The sequence below is a fragment of the Scyliorhinus canicula genome, chromosome 3 (assembly GCF_902713615.1).
Source record: "Scyliorhinus canicula chromosome 3, sScyCan1.1, whole genome shotgun sequence".
Classification (NCBI taxonomy): Eukaryota; Metazoa; Chordata; class Chondrichthyes; order Carcharhiniformes; family Scyliorhinidae; genus Scyliorhinus; species Scyliorhinus canicula.
Genome location: NC_052148.1, coordinates 113936234 through 113963005, shown reverse-complemented (window position 1 = coordinate 113963005; position 26772 = coordinate 113936234). Strand labels below are relative to the sequence as shown.

Sequence of the window (26772 nt, the reverse complement as noted above, 5' to 3'; positions counted from 1 at the left end):
ATGCTACATTATAATAAATGGAAAAGCCTGCTCCCCCCAATTCGTTTTGTTACATTTGAGATTGTGTATAATTAATATGACTAATTTATGTTTAAACTTCACAAAAAGGACAGTGGGTGTACTGAAAGAAAGAGTCTGGTTCTCAGACATCTGTTTCAATCAACATAACATAGGCAATTGCAATAACATACTTCTACAATAATATTTATATGCATAGAGTATTTTTTTAATAATGCTTCCTCACATTACATCTCAGGGGACTTGAAAAGTGGAAAGGATATTGGCACAAAACAAAAGAGAAAGGGAGATGAAAATATTAAACCTTGAGTCTGAACGTTTGTTGACGGTGTTTAACTTCAGACTTCCACAGTGAAGAGGCACAAAGATCTATCCTGGGCCCTCTCCTATTTCCAATTGACATACTGTTCCTCAGCAATATTAACCAAAATCATGTCAGGTTCCACAATTATACTATGTTCACACCACCTCTTGCAAACCTTCTATTGTCTCTGCTTTGTCAAGCTACTTGTTCACCATCCAGTCCTGGCTTCTGCTGTGTTCTCTTGTGGCTGGGGAAGTGACCCTTTCGAATTGTTTTTGTCTTCTTACATGGCTTCAGTGATGTCATTGTGTGGGTGGAGCTGGGCTGTGGCTCTGTGGGTTTTACTTTCGCTGTGCATTTGGACTGGTTTTGAACTGCACAGGTTGAAAGAAATGTACCTATATCTTCATTTTAAAAGCTGTTTCCAAACTCCTTCTTAACTTAAAAGAGATAATTGCTTTCTGGAAGTAATTCAAATCTGCTGTTTGAAAAGGGGGACAGAGAGAAATGTACAACACAGGAACAGGCCCTTCGGCCCTCCAAGCCTGCGCTGACCATGCTGCCCATCTGAACTAAAATCTTCTACAACTCCAGGGTCCATATCCCTCTATTCCATCCTATTCATGTTTTGGTCAAGATCCCCCTTAAAAGTCACTATCGTCCCTGGTTCCACCACCTCCTCCAGCAGCGAGTTCCAGGCACCCACTATCCTCTTGTGTAAAAAAACCTACCTCTAAACCTTGCCCTCGCATCTTAAATCTATGCCCCCTAGTAATTGACCCCTCTACCCTGGGAAAAAGTCTCTGACTATCCACTCTGTCTCTGCCCCTCATAATTTTGTAGACCTCCATCAGGTTGCCCCCTCAACCTCCTTCGTTGCAGTGAGAACAAACTGAGTTTATTCAACCTCTCCTCATAGCTAACGTTCTCCATACCAGGCAACATCCTGGTAAATCTCTTCTGCACCCTCTCTAAAGCCTCCACATCCTTCTGGTAGTGTGGCGACCAGAATTGAACATTATAATCTAAGTGTGGCCCAACTAAGGTTCTATAAAGCTGCAACATGACTTGCCAATTCTTATACTCAATGCCCCGGCCAATGAAGGCAAACATGCCGCATGCCTTCTTGACTACCTTCTCCACCTGTGTTGCCCCTTTCAGTGACCTGTGGACCTGTACACCAAGATCTCTCTGACTGTCAATGCTCTTGAGGGTTCTACCATTCACTGTATATTCCCTACCTGTATATAACTTTCCAAAATGCATTACCTCACATTTGTCCGGATTAAACTCCATCTGCCATCTCGCCGCCCAAATCTCCAAACAATCTAAATTCTGCTGTATCTCCTGGTAGTCCTCATCGCTATCCGCAAGAGAATGCCGCCGTATATTTATTTTGGAAAAATGGCAACTTTTTAGGATTTTTGCTGCAATGTTTATTTAAAACATTTGTTCCAAAGAAAATTAATTATGCATATTTTTTAAAAATACTAATTTTTTACTTCCAAGTATGCTTCTATTCAGTGGTGCTATTTTCCAACTATTGGTTTGATAAACTTTATATTTCTGTCTTAAAAATGTAAAACCATTTGGGACAAACACGTGCACTGTTGCCATATTTTGCTTCATAGTGTTTGAAGGTGTATCTTGCAGTGAAGAATAAATTTCTCCTCTGAGGCATTTATGCATCAACCATACATGAATCTTAAAACATGCCTGTCTGGCTAGGCATGGTTCAAATGGAGTCAAACCAAGGATTTGAATCTCTGCCTTGACCATTAGGGTGCAAAACGCTTGTCAGGATCTTAGATCTTAATTAATTGCAGTGAAAAAACCTTATTCTTGCAATTCCCATAAGAATACGATCATTGGCCAAAATTCATATTTCATGCATTTCAGAAAGCAACCTGTTTATTTTTGAAGTTGTAAACTAGAAATGGAAGTATCAAAAATAGATAAAACATTTGTTTATTATTATTTTTTATCGGACAGTTGAACTCATTTTTATCACATTTTAATTCATTATTTCCACAGAGTTACATCCATGGAAGCAGCCAAGCTCAATTTGTTGCGGAGTCACACATCATACTTCTGCTAAGTATCCTTTAAAATATCTGACATTAAGTAACAAGGTAACCTTAAAGCATCTGAAAGCTTATTTCTACTTGGAAAGAAAATTAAAATTATGGACTTTGAAATGTGTGCCTAAATAGAAAAAGGAAGCTGCATTATAGGATAAAAATTAAAATAAACATTTGTAGTGAATTATTGCTGATATTTTAAGTTATTGCTTATTGTTAGTTATTTTAAACACACCACTGATTTTTTTTCCTCTGCTTAACTTGGGCATTACATTTTGTGCTGCTTAACTTGCAGCACATTTGCTCAGAGAACTATATGTGAAAGCTATAGAGAATACATCTCAGCTTCCTCTAAATTCGCATTATTCAATTGTGTTCCTCCCAGTGGAGGTTCCATTCACTGTCTGAATGACCCGTTCTGTCATTTTACGCATTAAGGTTTCTTGGCTCAGAATGGATTCAAAAATCAGTTGGTAGTGAACTCGGTGAGAACTGATTAAATTGTGAGTGAAATGCTACCATTATTAATAAAACAGAAGTTCTGTAAACTAACGGTATCAGTTTTATACAGTAAGAAGTCTTACAACACCAGGTTAAAGTCCAACAGGTTTGTTTCAAACACAAGCTTTCAGAGAACTGCTCCTTCCTCAGGTGAATCAATTAAGGAAGGAGCAGTTCTCCGAAAGCTTGTGTTTGAAACAAACCTGTTGGACTTTAACCTGGTGTTGTAAGACTTCTTACTGTGCTGACCCCAATCCAACGCCGGCATCTCCACATCAATTTTGTAGGCATCAAAGAAATTACAATTTTGGGGATCTATAAAAAAATGACCCTTCAAATTCAAAAGTTTATATTTTTCGGTTATTTATTTTAATTACTAATATTTTAAAATATTATATTTTGGCAACTGATGTAATAGATTTATATATGCACATTTTTTTCTTGCAGACTCCATAGTCTTACTCTCCTTTTCTTCTTCATTTGTCCCTTCCGGCTCCAAGATCACTCAGGGATTCTGGATAAATATTTTAAGATAGAGAGACCACTTTTGGGCTGCATTTTCTTGTGCCCAATGCTCCCCAAAGGCAGCTTTCAAAAGTCCTGTGTGATTGTCTGAAACAGGCCTTGAATATGGAAATTCCTGTTTTAGGACCCTCACCGAAATTCAACGTCAACTGGGAAAAAAGGACTATGCTAATTCCAATCATTTTTTCAGGTCACTCATCATAACTATATATTTTCCTCCTTGGTAATGCCCTAGTGAATCCGCAGTGCACTTCTTCATTGCATCCATCCTTTTTTAAGTAATAGCGTGCCGGCGGTTCAACCATGGCCTCCAGTGTATTGCAGAGATGAAGTATTATCTCCCTGACTTTGTTCTTGACAGTGTGAAACGTGAGAATTTTAAGCTCCCAGGACAGATGTACGTGTCCATCAGTCAATCTTCCACCGATACCCAGTGGGATGCAAGACCTGACTGGCAAAGGGAGCACAATGTATAACAGCAGAAAGTCACAGCTGGGGACCAAAGAAACCAGCACTTGGGCAAACCTGGGACAGAGGAGACACAAACTTTCACTCTGCTATTCCTCCTTTATGGCTGCGCAAAAAATTCAAATGAAATAAAAAGCCTTGCATGTATGCACCTCACTGGGAGCAGTGATACCATGAGAAACTGATCTCCATATTTAAAGAAAGGCCTCATAGGTTTCTGTTTTGTGTCCTCTTACCTAATCAGAACAAATCCTAGACTTGCGAGATCAGTGGTTGCATCATGGTGACACCACGTGTCCCACAGTTGATTATCAGGAACGTTAAAAACAAAGAGTCATTCAGGCTCAAACTGTTACCTGTCAGACCTGCTGAGATTGTCTGGTATTTTCAGTTTTATGTTTCAGATTGTGAAAGGAGGATATGTTTGAGGTACATTCCAACAAGGACGAATTGTAAGGGAATCATGCTTGGATGACAATGGCGATAGAAAAAAATTACTCATTAAAGATAGATTATGCATGAATAACATTCTTTATTAGTGTCACAAGTAGGCTTACATTAACACTGCAATCAAGTTACTGTGAAAATCCCCTAGTCATCACACTCCGGTGCACTGAGGGAGAATTCAGAATATCCAATTCACCTAACTAGCAAGTCTTTCAGGGCTTGTGGGAGGAAACCAGAGCACCCGGCGGAAACCCACGCAGGCATGGGAAAACGTGCAGACTCCACACAGTCATGGGGAAACGTGCAGCCTCCACACAGTGATCCAAGCCGGGAATCGAACCTGGGCCCCTGGTGCTGTGAAGCAACAGTGCTAACCACTGTGCTACTGTGCCACCTATTATTGAGCCAAGAATCAGTCCAGATATAATAAGTTGAGATGGGAATAGATAAGGGAAATAAGACTGCCAGTTACAGAAAATATGAGAGGGGAATGGCTGTTAACATGAAAGGGAACCCTAGCATTTTCCACCAACATGTAAATAGTTGATTGGAAGTAAGATGCAAGATGGTCCTTTTGGGGCAAAGAGGGTGATATATGCTCAGAGGGGCAGGGCTAGAATACTTAATCAGTAATCTGTATCGGTGTTTACTAAGGAACAGGATCCTTAAAAAATATGGATAGGATTTCCGGTGGCAGCCATGGCGCGAGTGGTCGCACATTTGGTAGCTCCCACTCGTGGCGTTTTTGGACCTTTTCCCCAGCTAACGATGTGTTGAGGAAAAAGGCGCAGGAGTGGTGGAAGGAGAGGGTGTCTCACTGGTGGATGGAATCGTGGACCAGGAGTGGTTTTTAAAGAAAGGAGCAGTTGGAGCGAGAAACTGTACCTGCGACACAGGGGAAGATGGCGGAGGGTCAGGGACCGGCCCTCCCATCTCAATGGTCGACGGAGCAGTTGGTGGACTTCTTGAATGAGAAGTTCACCCAGCAGAAGAATGAGACTCTGGAGGACCTGGCGAGGGTGGGGGATCCGATTTAAGATGGGGATCGACCGCCTGGATACGAGGCTGGAGGCTCAGAACCAGCTATCCAGACAGTAGAGGAGACGGTGGGGGAGCACGAGGAGCAGCTCACCTCGATGGCGGCTGAGTTGGGGGTGACGCAGGGAACTCGGAGGCGGCTGCCGGAGATGATGGAGCACTTGGAGAACCGGTCCTGGAGGCAGAACCTGAGGATTGTGGGCTGCCGGAGGGCAGCGAGGGAGCGGATGCTGGCTCTTATGTGGCTCGGATGTTTGAGAAGCTGATGGGAGAGGGAACATTTGAGCGACCCTTGGAGATGGACCGGGCATGCAGGGCACTGATGAGGAAGCGCAGCGGAGAGAGCAGCCTAGGGCGATGGTGGTGCGGCTGCACAGGTTCCTGGATAAGGAGCAGATCCTGAGGTGGTCCAGGCACATGAGGCAATGTACCTGGGAGGGGAACAAACTCTTGAGTGTATCAGGACCTGGGTGCGGAGCTGGCCAAGAGAAGAGCGGGGTTTCAGAAGGTGAAGGCTATCCTCTTTAAGAAGGGGATGAAATTTGGAATGCTTTACCCGGCGCACCCATGGATGATTTATAATGGTCTTGAACTTTATTTTGGGTCACCGAGGAAAGCGATGGAGTTTGTCAGGGAAAATGGACTGGCAGGAGAAGAAGGACATTGAAGTTTGGAGGCGGTGTTCGTTTTATGTTCCATTTGGTTTGTTTTCTCTGGAAGCCATTGTCCTTTGTTCGTATGTGGGGGATGTGTTGTTGCTCTTTTCTTTGTTTCTGGGTTGGTGCGGTTGTTTGCACTGGGACAGTGTTTGAGTGGGGGGGGAAGGGAATCAGTGGGGTTAGGATGGTAGGTTTCATGGGTGGGGGCCATTAGTTCCCAGAAGTGCAGTGGGGAGTGAGCAGGTGGTTGGAGTGTTGATGGGGTTGGGATAGGTATGTGACCGGGGGGGGGGGGGGGGGGGGGGGGGGGGCTGCTGATCACATGAAATTTGAGAGGGTTGAATGAGCCGGTCAAGAGGACTTCTGTATTTGTACATCTTAGGAACCTAAAGGCAGACGTAGCTTTTCTGCAGGAAACGCATTCAAAGATTGGGGATCAAACAAGGCTTAGGAAAGGGTAGGGTAGGTATTTAATTCTGGATTAGACTCAAAGGTAAGGGGGGTAGCAATACTGATTAGAAAACATAGTGAGCATAGTGGCAGATTCGGGAGGGAGATATATTATGGTGAATGGGAAGGTGAAAGGGACGCCTGTGATGTTGAGAAATGTTTATGCCCCGAACTGGGATGATGTGGAGTTCATGAAGCGGATGTTGGGGAAGATCCCGGACCTGGACTCGCACCGGTTGATAATGGGGTGGGGGCTTCAATACAGTTCTGGATCCAAGATTGGATCGGTCGAGTCCGAGGTCGGGGAGAGTCAGCGGTGGTGAAGGAGCTGAGGGGGTTTATGAAGCGCATGGGGGGGGGGGGGGGGGGGGGTGGAGCATGGCGGTTTGATAGGCCAAGAGCGAAGAAATTTTAATTTTTCTTCCACGTGCACAGGGTGCAGTCCCGAATCGACTTTTTCATGATGGATAGGACGTTGTTGGCGGGGTGGTCGGTTCAGAGTACTCGGCAATTGTAGTGTCGGGCCATGCGCTGCACTAGATGGATTTGCAGGTAAACCGAGAGGGGGGGTAGCAACCACAGTGGAGGCTGGATGTGGGGCTATTGGCAGATGAAGAGGTTTGTGAACGGATGAGGGCTGCCATTCAGGGATATGTGGAACTGAAAGACATGGGGAGATTTAGGTGGCCACGTTGTGGGAAGCGTTGAAGGCGGTAGTGAGGGGGCAATGGATTTTGATACGGGCGCACAAGGATAAGACAGAGCGGGCGGAGATGGTGAGGGTAGTGGAGGTAATCTTGCAGGTGGACAAGAGATATTCGGAGGTCCCGGAGGCGGGGTTGTTGAGAAGCAGTAGAAACTGCAGATGGAGTTTGGGCTATTATCAACGGGGAAGGTGGTAGGGCAGTTGAGGAGGGAGAAGGGGGCAGTCTATGAATATGGGGAAAAAGGCAAGTAGGATGTTGGCACATCCATTGAGGAAACAGGGCAACAAGGGAGATCGGAAAAGTGAAGGTGGGGGGGGGGGGGGGGGGGGGGGGGGGAATCACGGTTTTGGACCCGGTGAGGATGATTGGAGCGTTTGGGGATTTCTATAAGAGGCTGTATAAGTCTGAACCTCCGGCCGGGGTGGAGAGAATGAGGCGATCTTTGGAGGGGTTGGAGTTCCCGAGGGTGGGGGAGGGTCTTGAGGCGATGGAGGCGGACAAGGCCCCGGGCACGGTCGAGTTCCCAGTGGAATTTTACAAAAGGTTTTCGGGGGTCCTGGGGCCTCTGCTGGTGAGGGCGTTTTAATGAGGTGAGGGAGTGGGGGGTGCTCTCCCCCCCCCCCCCCCCCGATGTTATTGCAGGCCTTGATCTCCTTAAGTTTAAAGAAGGACAAGGATCTAGAGTAGTGTGTGTCCAATAGGCCGATTTCACAACTAAATGTGGACGCCAAGTTATTGGGCAAAATCTTGGCCTCGAGGTTGAGGACTGTGGGCCGGGGGTGATAGGGCAGAACCAGACGGGGTTTGTCAAGGGGAGGCATCTGTCAGCCAAAATTAGGAACTTACTGACTGTGTAATGATGCCCCCCGAGGGACGGGATGTGGAAGTGGTGGTCGCCTTACGGAGAAGGCCTTCAATCGGGTGGAGTGGGACTACTTGTGTGAGGTATTGGGATGGTTTGGGTTTGGGCAGGGTTTTGAGGATTGGTTCAGGCTGCTGCACCAGGCACCGGTGGCGAGTGTGTGCACCAATTGGGTGAGCTCAGACTATTTTAGGCTGCATCGGGGGACAAGGCAGGGATGTCCACTCTCCCCATTGCTTTTTGCCTTCCCTAAGGAGCCACAAGCAATGGTGCTGAGAGTGTCAAGGGACTGCAGGGGATTCTACAGGGGAATGGAGCACAGGGTCTTGCTGTATGCAGATGACTTGCTGCTGTATATTTCGGATGCTTTGGAAGGTATCGGTGGGATAATGAGGGTTTTCGAGGAATTCGGCCGGTTCTCGGGGTCAAATTAAATATGGGGAAGAGCAAGGTCTTTCTGATCCAGGCGAGGTGGCAGGAGAAGAGACTGGGGGAGTTGCCGTTTAGGGTAGTGGTGGGGGACTTTTGGTACTTGGGCATTCAGGTGGCACGGGGGTGGGAGCAGCTGCACAAGCTGAATCTGGCCCAGTTGATGGAACAGATGAAGGGGGACTTTAGGAGGTGGGATGTGCTCCTGCTGCCATTGGCGGGAAAGCTACAGAGGTGAAGATGATGGCCCTCCTGGGGTTGTTGTTTGTGTTCCAGACCGTCCCGATTTTTATTCCCAAGGCTTTTATTTGGAGCGTGAATGCGGTGATTTCGGGGTTTGTTTGGGAGGGTAAAGCCCCATGGCTGAAGAAGGTGGCTGTTGGAGCCGGGTTGAGGGGGGGCGGGGTGGGGGGGTGGTGACTCTCCCAAACTTCATGAATTATCACTGGGCGGCGAATATAGCGATGATCAGGAATGGGTAGTGGGGGAGGAATCGGTATGGGAGTGGATTGAGGCGGCCTCATGTAAAGACATGTGTTTGGGGGGCACTGTTAATGGCGGCTGTGAGGTTGGATGGGGCCTCGGTTTGGGCACCGATTTGTGGAAATAACCGGTTTGTTCCGGGGGGGGGTGCTGAATGGAGGGGTTTGGGGATGATATTGGGCGGGGATTGAGCGGTTTGGGGATTTGTTCATCGACAGCGGCTTTCCGAGCTTGAAGGAGTTGGAGGAGGAATTTGAGCTGCCCATCGGGATTAGGTATGTGCAGGTGAGGGACTTTGTTCGGAGGCAGGTATCGTCCTTTCCTCACCTGCCGCCCCAGGGGTTACAGGATAATGTGGGATCTAGAACAGGGGGAGGGGATTGGAAGGTGTTGGAAATTTATAAGGAACTGATGGACTGGGAGGAAGCCCCAATAGGGGTAGTGAAGCGCAAGTGGGAAGAAGAGTTGGGTAGGGAGTTGGAGGCTGGGTTGTGGGAGGATGCCCTGAGGAGAGTTAATGCATCCTCGTCGAACGCTAGGCTCGCCTTATCCAGTTTAAGGTGGTCCACAGAGCACATATGACTGTGGCCAGGATGAGCAGGTTCTTTGAAGGGGTGGAGGATCGGAGTGCACAGTGCACGGGTGGGCCCGCGAACCATGTCCACATGTTCTAGGTGTGTCCAAAGCTTGGGGAATTCTGGCAGGGGTTTGTCGATGTTATGTCGCAGGTCTTGGGGGTGAAGGTGGTTGATGTACCATCAATTGGATTCAAGACACGATTAGGATCCGAACTGTGGCTTTAATCAGCTAGTTGTTAGCCCGGTGGTCGACTGCAGAGTAAGGCCGACCGCCGGGAACTCTGAGTACTTATTCCCCGCCTCAGAGGCGGGGTCTACTTGCCTCTCGACCAATTGGTGAGCAGTCACATGACTAGTCCCAGCCAATCGGACGAGAGGCACATGACCAGCCAGAGCCAATGGGAAACCCATGCTCTGCACCAATGGCAGTGCTCACATTCATACCACCACAGTGGTCCCAAGTCCAGAGGTGTCGATCTTTGGTCTGTCAGAACACCCTGGAGTACAGGGGCAAGTGAGACTGATGTCTTGTCCTTTGCTTCCCTGACAGCCCGGAGACGGATATATTGTTAGAATGGACGGCCTTGGAGCCCCCAAAACCGGGGGGGGGGGGGGGGGGGGGGGTTGTGGGTGAGTGACCTGGCAGGGTTTCTCAGGCCAGAGTAAATGAAGTTCACCTTGCTTCCAGGTTGCTCTGTGGAGAGGTTTGCCTGAAGGTGGCAGCCATTTATCAACTTCTTCGAGAAAAGTTAAGGTGGCAGCAGTGGGGGGGGGGGGGGGGGGGGGGGGGGGGGGAGGGGAGGTTAAAAGGGGGAGCAAAAGAGAGTTGGGTAATGTGGGGGAGGGGGGGGGATGTCACTGGGGTATTTTGTTGAGTTGGTTATGTATAGCCCTGTTGGTTGTATTTGGGTTGTGGGTATGTCCATTGTGTTAATATATAATTGCCTCAATAAAATATTTTTAAAATAATTAAACTATGGATAGATGTGGAAATGGTCTAGGTAATTTATCAGGTGAAGATTGATTGGCAGGATGTACTGGAAAAGCTGCCTATGCTGAGGGTGGATAAGTTAACTGACCTAGATGGCTTGCTTCCAGGTTGCTAAAGGCAGTGGGAGTGCAGATAATAGAAGACCTTTCCATAGATATGGAAGAGGTGACATAGGATGGGAGTGTAGCTAATGTACTAACTGCAGGACAGACAGTTTAACATCAGTGGTAGATAGGAATTTAGAAACAGTAGGCATATTAAATGGAGAAGATGGTCTTGCAGGTGGCAACCCCACGTTGCCTCTTTTAGGGAAGGCCAACCAGAGTTCTACTTCGCTCCCCAACCCATCTCTTCCCCCCCCCCCCCCCCCCCCCCCCCCCCCCCCCCCCCCCGCACTAGTTGCGGCATTGGAGGCAGTACCATCCACTACCATCTGAACCGATTACCTAAAGTCCACTGAAGTGGTTGAATCTGCACTGATGCACGGTTGCACGTGTGATGCAGCTGGACTTGTCAATGGTGCCTCCTCAGGTCGCTAGCTGGCTTTGCAGAATGGCTACCTGAGGGCAGTGTTATCTCTCATGAGAAGTCCTCGTGAGAAATTAGATGTCTGCACTCTGTTTGTCCTGCTTCTGTCCACTTTGAAAATTTCAAAAGTGGATTGATGAATTTTTGTTACTTAAGGGGCATGGAATCAAAGCGGGTGAATGAAGCTGTAGTACACATCAGCCATGGTCTAATTGAATGGCGGAACAGGCTGGAGGCTCGGTATGGCCTGCTGCTGTTCCTATCTTTTTGAAGACATGCTAAGTATCAATTGCATAATGCTGTGTAATCATTCAACCACACACAATTATCTTGACCTACATCATATTTAAAGGGAAACTCCAGGCCCAGAAATAATTAACATTTACTGCAATAAAATTGCTCCACTACAATTATCTCTTTGTTGAGACTGGTTTTATTGTTAATATGTCACAGTAAAATAAAGAGTTTACGTAAATAACTCATCTACCATGTGATTATTAGAGTAAGCATGGATAACAATTAAATGAGAATGTACTTGCAGATCATGTCCAATCCCTTACATGGGATGGAAAAGATTGTGATTCATTTTTTAAAATTTCAGATGTTTAAAACACTGAAATAACATGTAAAGTCAGCTGAAATCCAAGAACAGAAGACTGCAGAATTCAGATCAGAAGCAAGCCATGGGCTGGGGGAATGAAAGGGCTTCTTAAAGGTCTGTGAGAAATGTTGGTGAAGGAAAGGGGACGAGAAAAAACAATTGTGAAGATTGTGGGCATTGAAGATACATTTCAAATTTGTAAGGCAGATAGAATGAATGAAACTTTATTTCACTTAATGGACCAAAATTGTGTATAAAATATGTCAACCCAGAAATCAGAATGTTTTTGAAGCATGAGCAATGACCCAATTTCTACTGTTTCAATGGGAGGAAAAGAAAAGTATCAAACACAACTTTTGGATCTTCGGCCAATAGGAGCTTAAAATACAAAGCAAATTCAGTTTCCTCAAAATTGAAAATGTCCACAAATCATTGCAGCGACGTACCTGAGCTCAGGATTCATTATTAGCCGTGGGGGGAGGGGGGGCAATTTTCTGCCGACTGGTGCAGCAGAGATCTCGTGTTGGGCAAAAAAATGAGATAAATATCTAGGTGTTAAGTACTTTAACTTCCTCTTTTTCTCAGTAGAAAGCACTTAACTGCTTTTGCTGTGGTCAAGAGCTGTCAATCATAGGTCGCAATGAGCATTGAGGTTAGGTTCAAAAAAGAATACTTGAGGTGCCTTCAAGCGTGAAGGGAATTGAAAGTAAACAATCCAGCCTCCTGGCTGTCTGGAAGCTGTTACCCTGTCAGTTGCAGCCTATTAAATGCTTTTTCTATTTGAAACTGAAGAGAAGAGACTTCCAGTGGTGGGATGTGTTGAGAAGTAGCATATCAGGTGGCTCTCCTCCCATGATCCTAAAAAATAAGCACTTTTTGCCCAAAAAACACCCGCTAACACCAAAACAAATACCACACCACTGCCACAACACAACGAGGGAAAAATCCCAAAGCAGCTACTCCAAAGGATGTATGGAAACCAGGCTAGACAAGCAAACGAGAAAACGGCCGACGCACGAGGTGCCAAAATTCTTGCTTCGTCAGAGCGAGAGGGACCGGCCCACTGCAAAAGAAGCCCCTCCCACAGCAGGGGATGGGTGGAGAATGTTTCTCCTAAGAGAATTGAGAGAGCATTGGGAAAAGACAAAGTTGGACATTCAAGCTGCGGTGAAGGGTGTGGTTGCCGAAACTCGGGCGACCATGCAGGTGGCCCTGGATAAGGTGGAAAGACAACTGGAACCCCAGGAGGAAACAATCAAGGAGCTGGAAAATGCTGCCACAGACCAGGTGACGAAATCATTGCCCTGGAGAAGGAGGTGGCAAGGCTGGTTGCGATGCAGTGGAATTTAAAAGGGAAAATCGAGGACCAAGAGAACTGGTCGAGGCATCAAAACCTATAAATCGTGGGCCTTCCAGAGGGGATCAAAGGTAAGAACCTCACAGACTATGTGGTCCAAATACTGGGCAAGCTGGTGAGAAGGGACAGCTTCCCGAACCCACCAGAATTCAACAAAGCACACTGGTCACTTTGCCCAAAGCTGAAAGCCGGGTAAAAGCAGAGGGCAATAACCATCAATATGCACCAGTACCAGGAGCAGGAACGGATCCTGCGCTGGACGTGACAAATTGAGAGGAAGGGGGGGAAACAAATTCACCAGACCAACCAGGGGGAACATAAGGGGGGTGGGCGGAAGGGGGGCAGTGTGGGGTGGGCTGGGGGAGTGGTGGGAGGGACCGCACTCCGAGCCTGATGGCGGCAGACTGTATATAGGAAAACTCAAGGGAAGGAAAAGACAAACCTTATTGTATTGTACAGTGAATGAACATGACCAGCAATGTACATGATTGTTTATAATTCTTGAAAATACCAATAAAAAGATTTATTTAAAAAAACTGTAACTGGGATTCAGATTTATCAGGACATTGGAGCCGACCTGGCCAAGCGCCGGGCCAAATTTAATAAGACGAAGGCCATGCTGTACAGAAATGGCATAAGGTTTGCAATGCTGTACCCAGCCAAGCTCTGGGTCACCTTCTAAGGCAAGGAGCACTTCGGCCCTTGCAGATGTGGACAAGATCGTGGCAGAAAACGGACTAGATAAGCGGCAGCAGGGACAGCGATGAAGAGCCCACAGGAAGAGACTCTTAACACTTAATCCTTATTTTTTACATTCTGTATTGCCAACTGTGAACCATAACCATAATCAACCACTTTGCACGGGATTGTACTACCTCGTTCTGGGGACAAGAGAGGAAAGAGGAAGGTAGGAACTGTAATGATATATAGGTACGCCGGTGAAGGGTTAATTATTACATCTCAGTGTAATTCAAACACCAGAGGGCACCACTAGTTCCCAGTATAAATATCAGGCCTCAGCGAACCTTGGGTAGTGTTAGCAGAGGAGAGAAACTGATCACAGCACGAGGTGTAGTTTAGAGTAGAGAGAGGGAACATGAGGACATCATTAGTTAATACTAGATTATAGATTAATGTTTAACAGACTCAATCTTACTTTATTAGTAGTTATAGCTCTGTATGTGCAAACTCTATTTAAATTAATCTTTATTCAATCAATTAGTTTTGCTTCAATCTAAAGATTTGTGGTTTCTTTATCATCAACTCATCAGACCATTCTGGATCACAAGGTTAAGAATAGCGACATATTACCACAAAGTGTAATATAACAGGAACAAATGTAGCAAAGTGTAGAAGAAGGTGAGGGGAATGGTGGACAAGAAGCTCAGGGATTGGGTGACGGAAGAATGCATAACTAGCCCCCGGAGGGGGGCCATCACACTAGCAGGGTACTAGCACCAGGGAGCGTGAATTAGAGGAGGGCCGCAGCGCATCTCCCGCAAGGGGGAAAGCACCTGGCGACATAGGGGGCAAATGCTGGGAATAGGGAGACATCTAGGGGAAGAAACAAGGGGGAGGGATAGGGAGGCAGCTACATGGAGGGGGGGGGGGGGGAAACTAGTGGGGGAGAGACAGGTAGAGAAAGACTGAGGGCATTAGACTAGCTACAATGCCACACGTGGCAATTTAGAACAAAATTACGCTGCAAGCAACCACTTTGGACGGTCCCTGAACAAAGGGAAACCGCGAAGTGCAGGGGCACACCTACATGGTGTACACACAGTTGGCGGCCATTCTGGGTGCCTCCTGGACAAAGGGAAACCCCAGAGCGCAGGGACACAACCTCGTGCGGAGAACAGTGCCCACGGCCGTCATGGACGGCCCTCAAACAAAGGGAAACCCCGGAGTGCAGGGGCATGTCCACCAAGTAAGTATAGTTGAACTGCAGGAACGGGGGAATTAAAAAAAACCATCAGGATGGTCACCTGGAACGTCATGAGACTTGACGGTCTAGTGAAGAGATCCAGAGTCTTCGCCCACCTGAAAAGTTTGAAAGCTGACACAGTCTCCCTCCAAGAGATGCACCTGAGAGAAAAGGATCGACTGAGCGGGTAAGGAAGAGCTGGGTGAGACAGACCTACCATTCCTGCCATGGGACGAGGGCCAGGGGGGCAGCCACACTGTTAAATAAGAGGACGATGTTTACCTTGACTAGGACGGTTATGGACTCGGGGGTACAGTACGTTATGGTCAGTGGTGACCTGGATGAGGCACCAGTAGTACTGGTGAATGTGTACACTTCCAACTGGGATGACATGGAGTGTATGACGAAGACTATGGCAGAAATTCCCCACATAGATACACACCGACTGATCATGGGATGGGACTTTAACTGTGTACAGGACCTACAGACAGACAGGTCAAACCCCAAAACAGGAAAGACCTCCAAAAGGGTGAAAGAACTCCGCTTATTCATGAAGCAGATGGGGACAGTGGACTAATTGTGATTCATCCACCCAGGGGAGAAGGAGTTCTTCTTCTCCGAAATATACAATGTTTATTCACGGATCGACTTCTTTGTAATGGGAAAATCGGTGCTTCCAGGGCTAATAAGAGTGAATATTCCACGATCGTAATGTCCGACCACACTCCACATATATGTATGTGAGGTTGGAGACGGGCCGTACCATGCCCCCCCCCCCCCCCCACCTTGGGGGTTAGACTCAGCCCTCCTGACCGACAAGACCTTCTGCGAGAAAGTATCACAGGCCATGGGCGAATATGTTACTAACAACCAGAATGGGGAGTTCTCACCCTCCACATTCTGGGAGGCGTTGAAGGCTATACTCAGGGGTGAAATTATAGCTTACAAAGCGCAAAGAGACAGGAAAGAGAGGATGGCTAGGCAACAGTTAGTCAACTCCATACTGGAGGTAGACCGGCGATACTCAGAGGCTCTGACCGTAGAGCTCCTGGCAGAGAGGAAAAAGCTACAGATGGACTTTGACCTGCTCTCCACGAGGAAAGCAGTGCACCAACTCCACCAGGGATGGGAGACCCTGTACGAACAAGGCCAGCCGTCTGCTGACTCACCAGCTGAGAATGCAGGCAGCCACGATGGAAATAGCCCAGATTAGGGACAGCAAAGGTATCTTCGTAGCGGAGTCGGATAAGATCAACGAGGTATTCGAGACCTACCAGGGGCTGTACACGTCCGAGCCCCCAGCATGGGACATGAGGATAAAGCAGTTCCTCAATGGACTGGACATGCCAGTCGTGGGGGAGGACAGAAGACAGGGCCTGGAAGCACCGTTCGAACTGGGAGAAATGCAGAGTATCAGTTCCATGCAGGCGGAGGACTTCTACAAAAGATTCGCAACAGCACTGGTCCCGCACCTGCAGGAGATGTTCATGGATTCACTGGCGATGGGCACCCTGCCGCCTACGCTGCAAGCCTCAATCTCACTGATCCCTAAGAAATACAAAAACACAGCAGAATGCAATTCCAACAGACCCACCTCGCTGCTAAACGCAGACGCCAAAGTACTGGGCAAGATCCTAGCCAAAAGGCTGGAGAACTGTGTAACAGAGATGGTAGCAGAAGATTTGATGGGCTTCTTTGTCAAGGGTGAACGTGATCCATCTGGGGAAAGAACATCTGTGGTGATTGTCTCCCTGGACGCAGAAAAGGCCTTTGACAGAGTTGAATGGAAGTAATTCATCGAGGTACTGGAATGGTTTGGGTTGGAACAGGGTTCATCGCCTGGGTGAAACTCCTGTACAATGCTCCCATAATGAGAGTACAGACAAAGCTACCAGCTCTAAGTACTTCCAGCTGCATAGAGGCATGAGGCAGGGATGCCCGTTATCTCCGCTGCTGTTTGCCCTGGCGATCAAACCACTAGCGATCGTGTTGAGGGCGGCAAAGAACTGGAAAGGAATCCAGAGAGGAGACAGAGCCTAGAGTCTCACTCTATGCAGATGACCTTCTCCTCTACATCTCGGACCCATGAAACAGCATGGAAGGAATCATGCCACTCTTGAAAGAGTATGGAGTCTCCTCGGGCTATAAACTGAACCTGAGCAAAAGCGAGATCTTCCCGGTGAATCCGCATGGAGGAGGGGAAGAGTTGGAGGGGGTTGCCTTTTAAACAGGCTCAACACAAATTCCGCTATCTGGGGATCAAAATCGCTCATGACTAGATAGGGATCAAACCTGACCAGCCTGACTGAGGAAGTAAAAAAGGACCTGCAGAGATGGAACACACTCCCACTCTACCTGACAGGGAGAGTGAAGACGATCAAGATGAATGTACTGCCCCGGTTCCTCTCCATGTTTAGATCCATCCATATCTATACCGTGGAATCAACTGCAACGGCATTTTGGGTTAACCGAAATGTCTGACAGTGCCCGTTCTGCAACATCCACAGGTTCACGCCTATGACTGTGGGCACCACCTTTAAAAAGTGGAGACAGGATGAGTGGATACTGGCAGTTAGGGACTTTCACACCAACAACAGACTGAGAACACCCGAGGAACTGACAGCAAAATTCCAGCTGATGGCAGGGAACGAACTAAGGTACCTAGAGGTCAAAAACTTCCTACGAAGGGAAGCGAGGACATATCCTCACCCACCACAACAATCACTGCCAGATGCGGACATCTTGGGGAAAGGGAATTGTGGTGACATGTATGGGTGACTGCTAAGGGGGGGCCAAAACCCAACTGAACAAGACGAGGGAGAAATGGGAGGAAGACTTGGGGTTTGAAATAGGGTGGGGATGCTGGCGCGAAGCACTGCACAGGGTCAACTCCACCTCCACATGCGAAAGGCTCAGCCTAATGCAGCTAAAAGTGGTAGGGCTAGTTGAGCTCAGTGGGCTGGACAGCTGGTTTGTGATGCAGAACAAGGCCAGCAGCACGGTTCAATTCCCCAGCCTCCCCGAACAGGCGCCAGAATGTAGCGACTAGGGGCTTTTCACAGTAACTTCATACTTGTGACAATAAAAGGTTATTATTATATTATTATATAGAGCCCACTTAACCAGAACCCGAATGAGCAGGTTCTTCCTGGAGGTGGAGGACAAATGCGAAAGGTACCAAGGAGGCCCAGCCAACCACACCCACATGTCCTGGTTTTGCCCCAGACTTGTTGGCTTTTGGACAACTTTCATCAAGGCAATGTCCAAGGTGGTGAGGAAGAGGGTTGAACCTTGCCCAAGAGTGGCAGTCTTCGGGGTATCTGAACAGCCAGATGGGGAGGAAGGCCGACGCCCTTGTCTTTGCCTCCCTAATCGCCCGCCGGAGAATTCTAATCAGCTGGTGGTCAGCAGCACCACCCAAAGCTGCAGACTGGCTGTCTGACCTATCGGAAATTCTCCAAATGGAGAAAATTGAATTTGTCATCCGAGGGTCGGAGGTGGGCTTCCACAAAATGTGGAAGCCATTCATTTGGTTGTTCCACGACGTATTTATAGCCAACAATGAAGTCAAAGAATAGGAGAGGGTAGCCATGACACAGCAAGGAAGGGGACGTGGGAGGCATGGAACACAACCATGCCCAACAAAAGAAGCAAGGGAAGCAAAATCACACCAACACAACAAGTGCAGGATACAAGTACAGATGAAGAAAGAAGGCAAAATATATGACCAAGTGCGGGGGGGGGGGGGAAGAAAGGATAAGGGAGTTGGGGGTGGAGCAGGGGAAACAGCCAGAACCAAAAAACTAATGGGAATCTAAAAACAAGAAGTCGTAACCACCACTGTACATAAGGCAAGAAAAAGAACGCTGATGTATGTATGTAAATAATTGAAACCAAACGACGTGTAAATATGTTTCTTTATCCTCTGTCTCCGACTGTCCATGCTTATCCTTGTTTTGAATACTACAAAAACTCAATAAAAACATTTGAAAAAAAGCTGAATAGAAGCCTTCCAGAGCAAACGATCTGAGGGGATTTAAAGCCTTGTGTTGTGGTTTTGAATTTCTACTGCTTTCTACATCTCTGTCTGAGGCAGCAGCTGTGAGGGACAGGTGAGTGAAAAAGCAGTGATTTTTCACTGTTTCTGTCTGTACTGCTCTTTAGCTTCCAGGCAGGGGTGACTGATGGGAGTCTGGTCTCTGATGTTGGGGGGGATTTCTGAAATGGGGGATCTCTGAAATGGTGGGTCTCTGATAGGTGGGTCTCTGTTATGGGGGTCTCTTATCTGGGGGTCTCTGATGAGGGATCCCTGGTGGGAGATCTGATGGGGGTCTCTCTCAGAAGGGAGTCTCTGGTGGGGTATCTGATGGGTGTCTCTGATGGAGATCTCTGGTGGGGGAATCTAATGCAGCGGCATGATGGGGGGATCTGATGGGGGCCTGGTTGGGGGGATCGGGTCATCCTCATGCATTTGTGCTGTTGGTGGGGGGGGGGGGGGGTGACTGGGTGGATGGTCCCTACTTGCCAGCGGGAGGAGAAGTATTTTGATTGTTGGGGCAGGCGGGGGGGAGGGTCAACCGCCGGATCTCTGTATTGGACCTCCCAGTCAAAATGGCAGTCTGATGCCGGGATTTGGAACAGAATCCCTCTTGCGCTCCCCATAATGCAAAAATTTGCATGGCAACGGAGAGGGAATCGCTTCCGGGTGCCACTCCTAGCGCCAGCGCAAACCGAAAACGTTTCCATTCCAGCAGGAGAGCATCGTCTCCCAAACAGAGAATCCAACCCAAGATCACTCAAATTAGATCATTTCATGATGCTTTGGCCCTAATATAATTGCAGCCAAAAAAAATCTAACTTTATAACTATAAAAATGTTTTAAAAGTAATGCATTGTATTTCATCCACGATGATTGAATAACCTGCTTTTCAATAACATTTAAAGTAGTGTTTATTTTGGAATGTTTGTTCATAAAATTCAACTTAAATATACAAGCAGAGACTTCTGATTTCCCTTCATTACGAACTGGTGGAGAGTTAGCAATGATATCAGTATTGCTAGGTGGCAGTTTTCAAAATTATCTTGCTACCCATAGTTTATAGTACATATAGTATGGCTCTAGAATAACTCAAATTAACAGTTAAAATTTTAGTTTAACTATCATACTTCATCCAGTTAACATTGAATGAGCGTTTTACAGATTGAGAGGCTGAATTAGCTTGATATTATTTACTGTGGGTAGTCAGTTAGCTCAGTTGGCTGGACGGTTAGTTTGTGATGTGGAGTGATGTCAACAAATGTGGGTTCAATTCAAGTAGGGGTTGGTTTAGAACACTGGGCTAAATAGCTGGCTTTTAAAGCAGATCAAGGCAGGCCAGCAACACGGTTCAATTCCCCAGCCTCCCCGAACAGGTGCCGGAATGTGGCGACTAGGGGCTTTTCACAGTAATTTCATTGAAGTCTACTTGTGTCAATAAGCGATTTTCATTTCATTCATTTCAATTCCCGTACCTGCTGATGTTATCCATTAAGGCCCTGCCTTCTCAATCTTTGCTCTCAGGCTAAATCCCTGGAACTTTCATTAGTTACTGAGATTTTGCTGATCTTAATGCTTTTTAAGTACATATTAAGCACTGTACATATTAAGCATAAATTTAAAAAAAAAACATTTTTTTATAATTTAGTGTACCCAATTAATTTTTTCCAATTAAGGGGCAATTTAGCGTGGCCAATCCACCTACCTTGCACATCTTTTGGTTGTGGGGGTGAAACCCACGCAAACACGGGGAGAATGTGCAAACTCCACACGGACAGTGACCCAGAGCCGGGATCAAACCTGGGACCTCGGCGCCTTGAGGCTACAGGGCTAACCCACTGAGCCACCGTGCTGCCCATATTAAGCATAAATAAGCATCTCTAAAAATATGTAACTAATTATTATATATAAATTGAATATTGCATCATTCAATTTTTTTTACAGTAAAATATTCAGTAGATTTTCTTTTTATCCCATACTACTTTACCCCTTTAATTTTCTTTGTTTGACTTCTTAATTTTAAGACAGCCAGCATGGTTTGCAGGCCCAAATCAAAATAAGCCATTAATGAAACACGTAATTTATCTTCAAATCTTCAATATGTTTTGGCTTGGCAATTTTATTGGAAAGAAAAAACTGCCGAGTTAAATTATTGTCAGTGTCATGTTGGGAGTCTGAGTTGCAGAATAATAGACCACATTTTGGGATTCATATTGTAGAGCCAATTGGCGAGAGAACAGCTTTTTAAATTGAGTGAATAGGTTGTTTTACCTGATTAAATGTGCTACATGAGCCAAAAACGTTCCATCTTCTGACAGGCCTCACTGGTTCAAGAACCTCATTAAACCTGATAACCGTACAACTACTTGGTGATTGGCTCCATGCACAATTTTCTGAATTTGTAATTATTAGTTTATTTCCAGTCCTGTTCACTTATAAACAAGCACAATGAATGATTTGATGATTGATTCTTTGAGAGTAGTCACCTTTACTTATTTTTTTCAGGGTGTCAGAAATGGGGTGGGTGGATTGATAATTCTTTTTAATCAGAATGAAACATTCATTGAGTAACCATAGAACTATTGAATCCATAAAACCCCTACGGTGCAGAAGGAGGTCATTTGGCCCAAAGAGTCTGCACCGATTCTCTGAAAGAGCACCCTGCCTAGGCCCATTCTACCATACTATCCCTGTAACCCCACTAACCAGCACATCGTTGGACAGTGGAGGAAACCGGAGCACCCGGAGGAAACCCATGCAGACACGGTGAGAACATGCAAAGAGAGGCCAGTGTGTTTATACTTGAGACATTATGGGCTGAATTTTCAGGTTGTGCCTTGGTCGAAGTGGCTGGTGGTCGAAAATACCAACACTGAACGTTGTGCTGCTTTCTCACACCATTCACAGTGTCAGCCATGTTCACCAGGTTGTGGGGAGTGCGGCCCCGTGATTTTTCTCAAAATCTAATGAAGGTCAAATAAGCTGGTTAACGAGGTCATTAATGGGGGATGATATTTTCATGGAGGCGCATGGGCTGCATACAGGCTGGTTAAGACCAAATGAAGCAACACTGGTATATAGAGGGGACTCACTCCAGGTAATTACCAAGGTCTAATAAAAGGGCGAATGGTGGCAGAGGGGTCTTGGCCATTGACAAACAGGCATCCCTGGTGCAGTGCATTAAGTGCTGAGGCAGTGCAAAGGATTGTCACTCTCATAGGGGCAAGGATGTGGATATGCTAGCATTGGATTGGGGTGATTGAGGCCCCAGGTTGGTGGGCCTCCAGGCAAGGTGGCAGCCTGGCATTGCTGGAACCACCCAGACACCACTGACAGTGCCACCCAGGAGCTAGCCTGGTACTGCCGGGGTGCCCAGGTGGCACTGTCACACTGGCAGGGGCACTGCTAGGGTGTCAGGCTGGCATTGTGCCCATGCTGGGGATCGATTTGGTGGTGCCCTGCGCATATGAAGTGGGGTATGGATGAGCCCGAAGGCCTCCCAACAGGTGAGGTGGAACGTTGGGGGGGGGGGGGGGGGGGGGGGGGGGGGGGGGGGGGGGGATCCGGGGGTTACGTAAGGAGGTTGAGAGATAGGGCGTCATTTTAAAATGGCACCCCAATCTCTTCCTGCATTGAGGACCTCCACTCTTCGGAGCTCCTCAGTGCAGGTAATGACGCTAATTGTGGCCTCGGGGGGGGGGGGCGTTCCCTCTATGGCACGAAAACAAGACAGAGTGCCGTTAGATTGTGGGGTCGTTCATGGCAGAAGACTCTGATTTATTTTGGTTAGATCGCAACCAAAGTATACAATGGAGGTCAGGAAACCCGGTCCCCACAGCACTGTGCATGTTACGACTAAATTATTTATTATTGCATGGTGTGTTAACCAGGTAGCCAAATATCTGATCAGGTGGTGTTGCAGCACAAATCTTCCAGGCTGCAAATCTCCAAACCTGGTTAGGATGGGATTCCGATCCTTCAGCTGTGTTACGTTTCTTTGCTTCATAACACCCTGGAGGGCTCAGCAAGTCTAATGAGCAGGGCCTCCCAATATGTCCAAATAATGAAATTTCTCTTTGAGCACACCAATAGTATGTTTTGCTGAATTCTGGTTGCGAAATGGCTGCATTGCATCAATTTTCCTGGATTCTTCATGCTTTCTTAGAAGGGACATTCAGCAAGGTTTCAGAGAGTGCCTTTCATCCTTTGGGACCCTTTTGTCCAGACTTCTTCTTTCAGATAATAATGGGATTCCTGATTGGCACAATAGGAAAGTATTTTGAATACTCTCAGCATTTCAGACATTCATGTGTGTGGTTTGATTCTGCACATCAGTGGACTCGAGCCTTTTCCTGTCCATATTGGCAGGGCATGGTGACAGTCCCGAAAGGTATGTCTTCAAAGATCAGGGCACCCACCAACTGCCTGGATAATCACCGTCTCCTGCAGCATTGGTTCTTGGCCTCTTCTAGATAACTCCATCTTTGCTGGTAGATCTTATGCTTGTTCCTCTCCCCTCCCCTCCTGAGGCCTTCCCTTCCTGCAGAGGGTGTTGCTCCAAATTGATGCTAGGTCTAAAGTAAGGAGAGTTGTGCACTGTTGCCAGCTGTAACCTTCCTTGTGGTCCTTGGTTGCTTTGCCCCTATGAGTAAGAAGTCTTACAACACCAGGTTAAAGTTAAAGTCCAACAGGTTTGTTTGGAATCACGAGCTTTCGGAGCATAGCTCCTTCATCAGGTTAATGAAGAGGTAGGTTACACAATCACAGCATATACAGACAAAGCCAATGATGCAAGATGATACTTTGAATGCAAATCTTTGCAGGTAATTAAGTCTGTACAGGTCCAGACGGTACGACTAGAGAGAGGGATAATCACAGGTTAAAGAGGTGTGAATTGTCTCAAGCCAGGATAGTTGGTAGGATTTTGCAAGCCCAGGCCAGATGGTGGGGGGTTAAATGTAGTGAGACATGACAGGAATCCAAGATCCCGGTTGAGGCCATTCTCATGCGGGCGGAACTTAGCTATCAGTTTCTGCTCGGCGATCCTGCGCTGTCACGTGTCCTGAAGGCCGCCTTGGAGAACACTTACCCAAAGATCAGAGGCTAAATGCCCTTGACTCCTGAACCTTCCTGCCTGGTGATTGTCACGCAATATACGTTCATCCGTTGTTGCAGCATCTGCACGGTCTCGTCAATGTACCACTCACCGGTACATCCTTTCCTGCAGCGTATAGGGTAGATAACATTGGCCGAGTTGCACGAGTATGTACTGCGTACCTGGTGGGTGGTGTTGTCATGTGTAATGCTGGTCTCCATGTCGATGGCACGTCTTGCAGAGATTGCCATGGTAGGGTTGTGTGGTGCGGTGGTCACTGTTCTCCTGAAGGCTGGGTAGTTTGCTGCAAACAATGGTCTGTTTGAGATTGCACGGTTGTTTGAAGGCAAGTACTGGGGGTGTGGGGATGGCCTTGGCAAGGTGTTCATCTTCATCGATAATGTTTTGAAGACTCCGAGGAAGATGTAGTTTCTCCACTCCGGGGAAGTACTGGACGACGAATGGTACTCTTGTCGGTTACGTCCCATGATTGTCTTCTGAGGAGGCCATCCCCTTTGGACAAGTCCTCCGTATACACAGGATCTGCTCAGAGAAGGAGGAATATTACAGACGCTGAAAGACAGCCATATAAGAACGGGATATGGCACTCGACTCATCAAACAAGTTCCAACACGCCACAGCAAAAAACCGCACCAACCTCCTTACAAGGAAATAAGAAAACTAGTCTGAACTGGTCTTCTATACTTTAAAATGGAACACCAATAAAAAAAGGCAAATAAGAATATTGGTCCAAAGTATTTTTTCCTTCTTGGGTTGAATGGTTTTTAGTTATGGGTCTGCTTATTCAAAGTATACTGGTGTTAGAATTAGTATTGTGTTCAATCATTGTGTTCAATGTTGCTGTTATGATGTTATAGCGGTACAGTTGGAGCAGTGTTTAGCACTGCTGCCTCATGGCGCAGAGGTCCCAGGTTCGATCCTGGCTCTGGGTCACTGTCCGTGTGGAGTTTGCACATTCCCCCCGTGTTTGCGTGCATTTCGCCCCCACAACCCAAACATCAGCAGGGTGGGTGGAATGGCCACGCTAAATTATCCCTTAATTGGAAAAAATAATTGGATAATCTAATTCATGATGACAAAGTGGTTAGCATTGCTGCCTCACAGTGCCAGGGTACTGGATTCGATTCTGATCTTGGCCGACTGTCTGTGCAGTTGGCACGTTCTTCCCGTGTCTGTATGGGTTTCCTCCGGGTGCTCCGATTTCCTCCTACAGTCCAAAAATGTGCTGGTTAGGTCGATTGGCCATGCTAAATTGCTCTTTAGTGTCCAAAGGTTGGGTAGGGTTACAGGGATAGGGCAGGGCCATGGACCTAGGTAGGGTACTCTTTCAGAGAGTCGGTGCAGACTCAATAGGCCGAATGGCCCCCTTCTATGCCAACACTTTAGTGAGTGAATATGCAATAAGAGTAATTGCGGGAAGAAAATAGCCATGGAATTGCATATCAATCTCTCTTTCCCCCAAATACCACTCAATGGTCTCTTTCTTCCCACAACTTATAGTGAAACTTCTAAATATATCTGATGAGTAGAAAAAGATAAAGGGGAAATATCTATTCCCTAACAATCCACATTCTTTTGTTTCTGTTTGTGGGCACAGTCTCCTGCAAAGTGGTCTAAAACATTCTGATGTTGCATTTTGGAAGAGCATAGTGTCACCTGAGTAGTTAGTCGGTATTTCACTTTGTGTAAATGCAGGAAAATGTAGCATTCAAGTAATTTCAGGTGGCATTGTGTGTTAGGAAACCATATGACAGATTATTTGAACAATTATATTCATATCTCAGTGCCAGCCACAGAATACACCATATAGCCAAGGAGGTGTCACTGCTTTCTATGCTATTTGGCTGATGCAACAGCAGGCTAGAATTGATGCATTTGTGTCATTTTTCCTCTGAGCATATAATTGAATAGTACATTATGGGCATTCTTCCCTTTCATTATGCCAAAAATCTTAATGCCTTAATGTACGTAAGCACCATTTAATTAAAATGTACACTTGCTTCATAAAATAAACGGCAACACAAATTGTTGATTGTTTCAATTTTTTCAAAAAAGAACTTTCGATTCTTTGAACAGCAAAAGCTCAGAAACACTTTTCACAGAAAAAGCTGAAGATGTACCTGGTACTGAAAGAGTTGAGGATGCACCCTGCACAATCGCAGTAGTTTAGCTTGAATGATAACAACCATTATCGTGTTTAGGATTGGCACTTCTGTGTGTTCTTGCTCCTTGGAATTCAACTGGGTCAAGAGGTGGCAAAGGAGTACTTCCCACTTGTAATCATTGCTTATGGATGGACTCTGACAATGTGGTCCCCATCTGCTTGATATCTTTTCAATTCCAAGCGAAGATGGAATAGCACTTGTCCTGATGGGGCTATGCCTCAAATGTTCTTCAACTAAATTTTTATTGTGGAATTGGCTACATTCTGCCCCAGAGTGGGAATAACACCAGCTCTCTCTTTAAAAAAAGCCCAAAACTAAATTATTAAGAAATCATCATTATTTATGCTGTTTTTGACGTAAGCAATGTTAAGGAATGGGTTAAGAAATATTCCAATTAGATGTCTCATTAATCCAACAATTGGTACTGATATGGAAAGAGCCTACAGGTGACCTTAGGGGCATGTGATGAGAGTTTGGTGCTGTGTGTGTTTTAAAGGTGTTTGG

At 46.6% G+C, this 26772-nt stretch overlaps 1 protein-coding gene across 2 annotated transcripts in view; it reads left to right on the top strand.

Annotated features, from left to right (window-relative positions):
- The window catches only part of tusc3 (tumor suppressor candidate 3), a 627392-nt gene that overhangs the window by 381331 nt on the left and 219289 nt on the right, over positions 1–26772 (top strand). For both annotated transcript variants that reach the window (XM_038791119.1, XM_038791118.1), the window contains exon 7: positions 2357–2420. In XM_038791119.1, the coding sequence (XP_038647047.1) occupies positions 2357–2420 (64 nt within the window). The remainder of the gene's footprint in view (positions 1–2356; positions 2421–26772) is intronic.